Source organism: Gobio gobio, assembly GCF_949357685.1.
Source record: "Gobio gobio genome assembly, chromosome: 24".
NCBI lineage: Eukaryota > Metazoa > Chordata > Actinopteri > Cypriniformes > Gobionidae > Gobio > Gobio gobio.
The window spans coordinates 18077345-18088670 of record NC_137120.1 but is presented as its reverse complement, the minus strand read 5'-3'; the positions used below and the strand labels follow the sequence as shown (position 1 = coordinate 18088670).

General features: G+C 41.2%; 1 protein-coding gene across 3 annotated transcripts in view; it reads left to right on the top strand.

The window, feature by feature from the left end:
- The window catches only part of mccc1 (methylcrotonyl-CoA carboxylase subunit), a 43934-nt gene continuing 32608 nt past the window's right edge, over positions 1-11326 (top strand). Inside the window, exons 1-4 of one of the 3 annotated variants that reach the window (XM_079808343.1) lie at positions 1-79; positions 239-299; positions 768-811; positions 2489-2622. In XM_079808343.1, coding sequence (XP_079664469.1) covers positions 244-299; positions 768-811; positions 2489-2622 — 234 coding nt within the window. In that variant the 5' untranslated portion in view covers positions 1-79; positions 239-243. Of the gene's footprint in view, positions 80-193; positions 300-767; positions 812-2488; positions 2623-11326 lie in introns of all 3 variants that reach the window. The other 2 variants (XM_079808342.1, XM_079808341.1) reach the window with 2 other exon arrangements.

Sequence of the window (11326 nt, the reverse complement as noted above, 5' to 3'; positions counted from 1 at the left end):
CGCTGGAAGTACGGTTATATAAAGAGGACAAACTTAATGGGTTCGCTATTGCAGTCGCTACACGTATTATCGTTTTAATGTAATTTCACACGGATTAGTTGAACAGAGTATAAATGTTTGGAAGTAATCTATGAATGTTATGAGAATGGAGCTGTAAACCCATGAAATATATGACATTAATGTGCTGTTTCAGGGCAGGAGTCGAGTAGTTTGTCACCCATTTGTCATTTGCTAACAGTGATCATGGCTGCAGTGTTTCTGAAAACTCACATCGACAGAGCTGTAAACAAACACCTGCTGTAAGTCCCAAGCTACTTTATTATATCATTTAAAGAGCACATATAGTTCATTAAAGTTGGCCGTGTTCAAAGTTCTGTGTCTGCATACGTCGATCAGTCAGATGTGTGACATTCAAACTTTAAGTAGTACATTTCTCTTTTAAACTAATGCACGCGGACCTTTGAGTCTCATTGCACTCATATCTTTATGTCTAAATGCAGATGGGAAGTCATATATAGGGCAGAAAACGTGTGATTGTTTATGAATGTGTATATTGTCCAAGGTGACTGAAGATGAGCTCTGTGAGCAGTTATTAATATATGTGTGTGGTGTTTTGCTGTGTTTTTAAGCATCTTTCAGTGACGGATACCCATGTTTGACATTACATGGAGAGGTCATTACCTCTGCAGATGTGTTTGCCCTTGACTCCCTTCAGAGTGTTTACTAAACAAAACCAGTGCTCATATATCATGCTTTCTTGACTGCAGGACACTGATCTGGACCAAAGGATCCTACAGACATGCATCTGTGGGTAAGAACTGTCATTACCTTTTATGTTCATTTACAGGGGGTGGTGTTATTAGGCATTCAAGCACGAAGTGCTGAAATCTTTCTGTAATTGTTAGGATTTTCATTATTTTTCTTCTGCCGTAAAACTGAACGTGCAGACCAAACCATAGGCCAGTATGTGTGCTGTCAATCAAATCGCTCATTAAATATTTACAATTATGAAAAAATAAATTTAAAAAAATTGCGAACTAGTCCTAGGTTTTCCGATCAATCTGAATAAAACCAATGCAGTCCAATTTTCTGGACTCGTCTCTAGATCTATAATTTTTTTTTCAAAAGTTGAAGTTTGCCCTTTGGGTAGCTAGCTATAACAGGGTCATTTAGAAATTGTGTGGCCAAATATTCTCAAAAGCTTATAAATCCTAAATAAAAATTCGGAGGTGAGCACATGTGAGACACTGATCAGGCATAACATGTGAAGTGAATAACAGTGATTATCTCTTCATCACGGCACCTGTTAGTGGGTGGGATATATTAGGCAGCAAGTGAACATTCTGTCCTCAAAGTTGATGTGTTTAGAAGCAGGAAAAATGGGCAAGCGTAAGGATTTGAGCAAGTTTGACAAGGGACAAATTGTGATGGCTAGATGACTGGGTCAGAGCATCTCCAAAACTGCAGCTCTTGTGGGGTGTTCCCGGTCTGCAGTGTTCAGTGTCCATCAAACGTGATCATTTAGCTTGTTTTAAGCAAAAACTCACTTCATTTAGACACCCCCCCCCCCAGAAAATAAGAAAAAATATCTTGGAAAAAAATCCCCAGATCCCCGTTAAATCGAGCATATATGGGATGTGCTGAACAAACAAGCTCGATCCATGGAGGCCCCACCTCGCAACTTACGGGACTTTCAGGGGTCTAGTGGATTCCATGCCTCGGCGGGTCAGGGATGTTTTGGCAGCAAAAGTGGGACCAACACAATATTAGGTCATAATGTTATTCCTGATTGGTGTATGATTCTTAAAGGGTTAGTTCACCCAAAAATGATACATGATATAGAAACGTCTCATTGCAACAAAAAAAAAAAACAGCTACAATGTGGGATATTAGAATAAAATCAATAAATTACAGTAAAATAAAGTAAAACAGTTTGTTTGCATTATTATAACAGTGTGAATTGATGACGAAACTTGCAAAAACAATAAATAAATACATGAATAAATAGCTTGCGCACATAAAGAAATAAATACATCCACAAAATTCTACATTTATTAAATATATAAAAAAAATATTAAAGGAAATTCTTAAATGAATGTTGACTTTATTAATTTTTGAATGTAGTTTCATATTTATTTTCCCTTATGAGAGGGTGTCAATCAAACACCAGAAGGCATTCTGTATGCCACCATTGGCTGACATTATTTATGTATGATTTTCTTGATTTATTTGTTTATTAATTTCCTTAGTATTTTCACCCAAAAATGACAATTTTTGCCTGTGAGATTATATTCGTCTGAAAGAAGAATGTCGTATACACCTAGGATGACTTGAGGGTGAGTAAATTAGGGGCTGATTTTCATTTTTGGGTGAACTATCCCTTTAAGCATGCAAACTTTTATGGAGATTGGACCATAGATGGTGCTCGCAGCTATATTTGTTATTATTATTTACAAGGGTGCTTATAGGCTTTGTTTCTCTCTCACAGGTAGGATTGAGAAGGTTGTCATTGCTAACAGAGGAGAGATTGCGTGCCGGGTGATGCGGACAGCGAGGAAGATGGGTGTCCGCTCTGTGGCCGTGTACAGCGATGCAGACAGACATGCCATGCATGTGGCCATGGTGAGGGAAACTCTGCTGACTCTACCAACTAGACATGTTTGATAGGGTTGGGAGAAAAAAAATAGATGCATTGCGATTCTGTCTCCAATGATTCTGGATCGATTCTGATCTTAGTTTTTAACCAGATGTGTGATGATGCTGAGTGTGCTTTAGAAACACCTGTATTCTTCTTGCTTCCAATTCCTCTCACACATACACCATAAAATAATCTTTCATAAAGTTCGGAAAGGTTGAAACAAATTATAAGGACATTTGTGAGCTACATTGCAGAATATGCGCTGTGAGAGACGCGTGCTTTGTTTGATGTTACACTTACAGAGCGCGGCCTCGCCCATCGGTATTTCTTCACAACTGCTCTACAAAGTCATAATGTATGTCTTTTGGAATGCAGTGGACTTATATATATATATTAAAGGGGTGATGAATGGAGAAACTTTCCCTTGAGCCTTTGATATATAAAAGTTAATTGTGATATAAGAATATCATGTAAGTTTCAGAGCTGAAAACGTCTTTGTTAGTCAAAGAAAAGCTTTTATTGACACCAGACCCTGAAAACAAGAGATCTCAGAATATGTCGACCACTGACGTAATAGGATGCAGAAGCGCCGCCTCAAGCCCGCCCACCGACTCGTGGAGCTAAACGGATCGCTCTACCAAGCAGCTCACGTGCGTAAGACATTGCGAGTTTGTTCGCTTCATTTCACCGCAGAATCGATTGTAAACAAGATACATGTTGAGTAGGGGTGTAACGGTTCGCGTATTCGTACCGAATGGTTCACGGGGTGAGTTCCAAATGGAATCCGTATTCCAGACACGCGTGTGCCATGCCGTATGTAGCAGTTTGGAATGCACTTGGCAAAGGGAGCGGAGTAATTTCCTCATTATCTTCAGCTGGGATTTTCCTGTGACAACGCAGCGCCGGCATAAATAAATATATAATTCATATTTTTAAGAGTTATATTACTTTTTATATACAGCAGCCTATTACAAAGCATATTTTTATAAACTCTTTAAAATAAAAAAATATTTTTATTTGTAACAGTTAGGCTAAAAAAAAGAAAAGAATTATGCAGATTAGTGATGCACCGAAATGAACATTCTGGACCAAAACCCAAAATTTAGTATGCACTTGGCCGAAAACCGAAACTGAAGCCGAAAATGTTTGAAAATCCCAGCTGAAGATAATGAGGAAATTACGCCACTCCCTTTGCCAAGTGCATTCCAAACTGCTACATACGGCACGGCACACGCGTGTCCTGCTCACATAGGGATGATCAAATAGGGAATACTGATTCCATTTGGAACTCACCCCGTGAACCGTTCGGTATGAATACGCGAACCGTTACACCCCTAATGTTGAGACATGTAGACATATTGAGATTAAAACACAATGCTGTGCCTTCTATATTGGATCCGGCAGGAATGGTGCAACACACTTATGTGAGTAAAACATGTTTTTTATATGTGTTAGTATTGCATTGTTACAGATCGTTTGATATCTATTGATTACATACCTTAGCACGCTGTCACAGGCTGGAGAAGGTGCTATTGGTTCATTCGTGATCAGACTCGGACTTGTAACTAGGGATGGGCATTTTTGTCAATTTCTCATTTCGATCATCGATAGGTCTCAAAAACAAGTACTCGAGTACTCGGGGGCGGGGCATGTGCAGGGGGGCGGGGCATGTCCGTCATTGAGATAATGAAAACTGTTATGAAAATGGTTGTTGACAAATACAAACGTGACATGAAAACAGGTATATGAAAACATGAACATATAAAACAAAAAATAACTGCTAGATTATGATGCATAAATGCCTTTGAAAAAGAAACAGCTTTATAAAATGACCGCCTCAAATAACCACGTCAATAATATCGAGCATTGCATTTGAGCTGAAACTGTGAAATAACACCACCTTGCAGAGCTTGCTAGCTGGTTAATAAAGTCAACCAAACGCACCCTATATCAGATTAATATGAACCTATTACAACTTAAATCAACACAAAAGGACATGAATGCGCACGTGAACTTCAGCGTGCTAGATTTTACAGGCTATGGTTTGAAATGGAACATTTTGAATGCGCTCGAACCCTTAACAGCGCTGATACACGGACAACGAAAGCACACAAAAACAACATTTTATTAAAATCGTGTTCTCATTATAATGTTATGACAGATTGACTCTGCACATCATGCACTTAATTTTATTATTCATGATCGTAGCGTTTACAGACATCACTGCGCGTTTTCGAACTCATAACGAAAAACAACTTTAAATAAACTAGGTCTACTGTTAAAAAATACGAGAACAGTGTAGCGTCTGGAGTCTCTCTGCCTCTCTCTCTCTGTTTCTCTCTCATGGGATCAAAGTGAGGCGAAACAGCAGGGATGCCTTTCGCTACCCAGCTCTGCAGGGAGATCAGATCCCGGCACCCATAAGTCTGGGGTGAATGGCCCTCAATGCCAGGCTGACGACCCACCAGAGAATGGCCAGGCCTACGACAATTGCTCTGGGGGGGGAACTTCAAAAAGATCCCTATCACACACACACACACACCCCGGGCCCCTAGCTCACACCTTCCTGGTGCAGAGGGGCCGAGAACTGACCTCCACACACACAGACAGCCTGTGCCATGTGGCTTGAACTATTTTAACTGAACCATCCCAGAAATATATGTGATGACCCCTTTTGTTGTATGTATGTTGACCACAAAGTATATATTTATGTATTTGTGTGATGTTAATCTTAAATGCTCAAGATGGCTCTGTAAAAGAGATACACTGTCTTTCATGCATTTAAACGAGCATGTTTGGGGTCTATTGATTCCTCTTTCTCTGCCTTAGCCAATTATGTAAAAAGTATGATTATGACATGTACCGTTAATATGCTTACCCCTTTTGGAGCAAAACCTCACTTGTTGTGGTTTCCAGCATTAACATTCCAGTGAGTGATAAAAGTCCAAACAAAGGAACTTTCCCGCCTCCAATCCACATCTACGATTGGTCATCTCAGTGGAGGTGGGCGGAGGTTAATGGACTTTAAAGTACAGTTACTCAAGCACCTCGGGGCTCAGTAAAAACTTGCAAGGACTCGGACGAGGAAAAACTTCCCTTCCATCACGCCAGCACGGCTCGCGGGGCTTCGGCCCGAGCCCGCCTGGCCAAGCTGATCGCCCCTTTGAAGATGACGCAACACCGGCGCGCTCCATCCGAGCGCGCACATCACTGCACGAATCTTCTTAGCGCGAACGAGATGCCTTCCCTTCCAAGACAACCGCTCCTACACGCCGTTAAATCTCCCGCGGACCGACCCCGGAAGGACCGAACGGAGGGAGAGCTTCAGCGCATGAACACTCTGAGAAACGCAACGCACGCATCCTTTACACAACACAAAGAAACCATGCAAGTATCAATTCTATCGAAATTTAGATGCGTTTAAGATTGTACCCCTATTATGGTGATAATTGTTCGTTGCTGGCTCTCGCGGTTTTGGTTGGGAGATGTCCGACTGGACCATTCCCTTCTCACCTTCCTGTTCTCCTCCTCTCTCTTCCCTCTATTTCTATTCCATTTCTTCTCTTTCATTACTTTCCCTATTTTGTATATACATGTATCCTTTATGTAGTCGTATGTAATCGTAGTAGCTATCACTATTAAAACCATTGTATCCACGTTTTAATTGTCATTGTTGTTGCTCACAAAACATGAGTCCCTTTAATGTCAGATCTAAGCTACGAGCTCTTATAAGTATCATTGAATGCTTTAATTAATACCATAACTCGGAAGGTTTATCCTTTGTGGCCAGAGGGATAAGCTTTTCGAAAATGGGTCGAAGACCAAGTTGAGAAGTATTGTACTGCTCGTTCGTTAAACCGAACGGAGTAGAGGAATTCTAATCACTTCCGTAGAGGCTATTCTATGATTGTTTAATATAGATATATATCCAGAGTTGATTGCAATAAATTGTTGTCAACCATATATATATATATTGCATAAATACCTGTTAGGTATTCCCTTTTTGGGTGATTTTGGAGATTTGTGATTCAATTATAACCCGTTATGATTAATCATAAATCCCTAAATATTAATACTCATTATTCCCTATGAGCTAAATTTAATTTAATAATATATGTGACTCTAAGACGTTACAGATATTTGGTGGAGAATGCGGGCATGATTAAACAAAGGTTATGAGCTTAAACCACTGTCAACCTGAAAGTGTGTATTTATTTGATAATTCTAGTCAGAATAGGACACAACATGCGATACCGCATTAAGGTCGCTAGTTGCTGGCTTATTTGAATGCAGATAAATGATGATTTGAATTGACATCTCTACTGTAATTGAAAAAGTCTTAACACATTTAAGCATATTTTCAAATGGTATCAGTGTAAGGTTAATATGATTTTAGCGAAGAAACCCTAATTTCAGTATTAAAGCGCAAGTCTGTTTTGACGAAGGAATCTCAGCTCAGCGGCATATAAACTGTACCAGAATTGATTACTCTGCTTTGGTTAAAGAATTCCAAATGCAGTATTGCTTAACCTGTTTCTGACGAAGGAATCTCAGTACAGGGTTATATAAATGTAAATATGGGCGATGCTCCCCTTTTTACAGTGTAGAAGCCTTACAAATTATAGTTAGATTGATGTCATTCATCTAAACTTTATCCGTGCATGTAACAAGCATAGCTACCTGGTGATCAAAACTGTGTCTCACTCACTGAAACTCTAAAGTGCATTGGTTCCCATGACAACGACTTGTCACAGGAAGTGCTAACTCTAGATAGCACATGTGTTACCTTCCGACGCCATTTTGTAAACAAACAGCCGAAGTGGCTAAGCTAACCCAACCTAGCAGCCCTTCAGCTTAGGCTAAGCCAACTAATAACTTCAACAGTTAGTTGTTAGCATCATTTACATGAAGCCTTTAACTACAGCTTGTGTGTATGCAGTGTGAAGTGATCAAAACCATTTTCCTTTAACCCCATTTCTGGTTTCTGAATTCTCACTTTCTCTTATCTTAACTTTAATTCTTCTCATCTAATTTCACCTGCACTTTTCAGGTGCATTCCTTACTGAACGCTGTTCAGCTAAATGTGCAGTTACTTTGTTAATTAAATCTAAACTTAATTACATGTAAACTGTTTAGCTAGAGAAGAATTTTTATAGTTATTGGGAACTTTCAATGGCACGTTGACTCAAACTTTATGGAGGGACAAACACATGGTATGGTCTTGAACATGCAGCAGCTGTGACCAACTATAGAATGATGTCCAAAGCAAATCTAATGGTTGATCATAAGTGCAATTGATTATTCCCAATACCAGATCAGTCAGCTGCTTTTAATCACTTTAAATCTTTTTATTAAATTTAATCATAATAGAAGTCAGCTATTAATTTTTCATTTAACCCTCTTGTTCTATTGTGGTTTCATTTCCCCATGAAACCGCAAAGGTAACTAGACAACTTTCCTTCTAGATTTGTTTATTTCCAACAGTTGCTTTAATTTTATGAGCCAGCTACACAAGTAATCTAGACGATTGCTATGGCATAATTTTGAGTACCACTAATAAACACAATCTAATCGGAAAGCTCTCCTCTTCCTCTTTCTTTCTCTTCTTCATTTGTTCAGAGATCAAGCCTGTTGTATGCTATCAGTAAGTTCTGAGAAATAATTTGACCACAAGAACCATCTTAAGTCATTTATTAAATCTAGGCTTACGCTCTTCTAGCAAAGCCACTCAGATCCACACAAATCTGAGCATCCTGCTATTTGCAGCTAAGATAGTAATAATCAGGTACACGTTTCACTTGCTAACCACACCTGGCAAAACCTAGCTGTACATTATACACCTAGCTGTCTCACTTTGCCCTTAGCTCCAAATTCTGTTTGATCTTGCATTAGTCTCTTGCCCTTACTCTCACCACAAGTGTGCCAGAATGTTGCAGATGCTCAGCCTAACTGCCCAGATGGCAGACCAAAAGGACTGGCTAGGTGTTTTGAAGAACATCCTTTTACCCACGGCCGCTGACGACCTTCAGCACAAGAGCCAAATGCAACTGGATAACAAGGGAAGACAACTAATGAAAGTTGACTCAAACCAGAGGTATGACCACAAATATCTGACTGAGGTTATCTTCCTGGCCCACAACCTCACAGGTTTGAAAGAGGAGGTAAACAACCTCAAACTCCAGATCACAGAGTCCCAAAAGGAGCTGACACATGCTAAAAGCCGCATAGACCAGCTAGAGATGGAGGCTCAGGACAGACACAAGGACCCTGGCAGAAGAGAGACACAGGTGGAAATCCACAGTCTTCAAACAGCACTGACAACTGCTAAACAACAAGAGCAGTTGGAAAAGACAGCCAGAGAGGACCTGGAAAAGGAACTCTTTGACACAAAGTCACTGTTAAACGCAGCAAATTCTGAAATCTTGGAAAAAGATGCCAGAATCATGGCCTGTGAAGGTCAACTGAAGGTGTCCAGAGCTGAAATTGAGGCACTGACCCAGCAGCTGGACAACACCAAAGATGAACTTGACATGGTCCAACGAGAACTGAGACGCTCTTACCTGCTGCAAAAAGAACCACAGCGGGAGAGACATCTCACTCCCCCACTTGCAATCAGCAGAGAAACCTCCCCCAGCCAAGCACAGAGTTACCAAGGGGGGAGACAAACCCCTCTGCTTAACATGTCATCGGACAATTTCCTTAAAGCTTCTGCAGCCGCAGAAGGAAAAGGACTGATTCAAACGAATCCTGAAATGACACATGTAGTGACACTCAAAGACCTCAACCGAACGGCCAGACAGATCCCTGCATTTACACCAGAGCTTGCAGGAGACAACGACGTTTACGCTTACCTGCGAGACATTGACTTTCACCTGCAGTCTTTGAAGAGTGTGCACCATCAAGATAGACTCTATCTGATCTGGATAACATCCAGCCCAGAGGTGCGAAGCTTTCTGGCCCGGCAGCCAGAAAACATCAAGTCTGACTACCAGCAGCTGAAACAAGCCATTATAAAGGAGTTCTCAGAGTTTGAAAACGAACTGATCGCTGCCCTAGACACCAAACAGGGTCGGCATGAAACTCCCTATGCTTACTATCACAGACTCAGACGAGCTTACTTCGGAGCTCGCAACGAATCTGGGATGGAGGAGGACACCAGCTTCAAGAGCCTTTTTCTCCGAAACCTCCATCCTATCGTAAGTCATCATTTAGGCATCATGGCCTGCGCCAACACAATGCCTATCCAACAACTGCGTGACCTGACACAGAAGGCCTTTAACAAACACAAGGCCTCCTCAAAAAGGGTTTGTAAGAATCCAAAGCTGGCACCAGAAGGCACCCAGCATTTCCACAATGCAAGAGCCTTTAACAAAAAGCTAGCCAGCAGAGGGCAAAACCATCACCATGGCCATAGATCTAGACTCAAGACCAACCGCTGGGAGGAGCCATGGAAAAGAACATTCTCACCCAGCAAACACCACAGGACGTCCCACAGCAGTCTTCAACAACAACATCCTCCTCCACACCTTTCACACAGGTGCCAAACAGAGGCTGCACAAAGACAGCTGGACACGCCTGCTTCTGAGTTACAAGAGATACTAGCACTAGTAAAAGAGCTCCGTGATCAGAACTCCCCTGAGGAGTACTGGGAAGAACAAACCTCTTACTCTTGCCCAACACAACTTGGGCAAGCTTAAGTCAGCACCGCAGCCAGAGAAGAGTAACACTGCAGACTTCAGACTCCTGGTCCCTTGGTGCAGAACAAAGGGCTAATGACCACCTGCTGCCCTTGTGCTACCAACACTAGGTCAGTCTGAAACTCTCTTCACACTACACAATACCCATAACCACTCCCTGCAGTCACAAACAACCACCTGCCTCAAAGGACAGGTGACACACTTTCTTGGCACCTGCTGCCTCGGCACCTGCTGCAGAGACCTGGACGTGGCTACTGTCTACATCACCCGATGGAACGACCACCACTCCAGGAAACAAAAACAACCAGAGGCCACCATGGCCTTCCAGCCTTGTATGACAGAGGTGTGTCTGATCTTTCTGCACTTCCAATGTCGTTCGTGGTTGTCCTTGAGAGAGACAACAACGATCGAAAGGGGGGAATATGTAGCGTCTGGACCAATCAGGCACACACACATATTATTCATTTATTTAATGAATAATCCAGTAAACTCACTCTCCCAAATAAGGCCTGTGAAACGTCCCCAAATGAAGCTAACACAACGGCAGGACGCAGTGTCTTGTTACAGGACACACACTGAGACTGGGTTTTACGACGGAAAAGAATGTCCTGAGAGGTGTGACCCTCATTTAAATTCTTGCAGAGGAACAGGAATAAAAACCCTGTTAATCTTATATATAGTCTATATACAACCACTTGATAAATGTGTAAACATGTATCTAATTTTCCCATCTCATGATTTTCCCTTTTATGTGGCGTTTGTATTCTTGTAAACTCAATTGGGGTAATGTTTCAGACTTTGCATATATGGGTAACCAACATTATATGTGCGGCATGTTTGGTCTCTAAAAAAGCCAATCTTCGTCACCGATTTGTTAATTTACATTACATGTTGCTAACGTTGTGATGCATTAGTATTATAAGAATCTTAAAGATTCTTTTCTTAAACACCCAATGAAAGTACATATTCAAATGCCTTGCTAGAACACAAA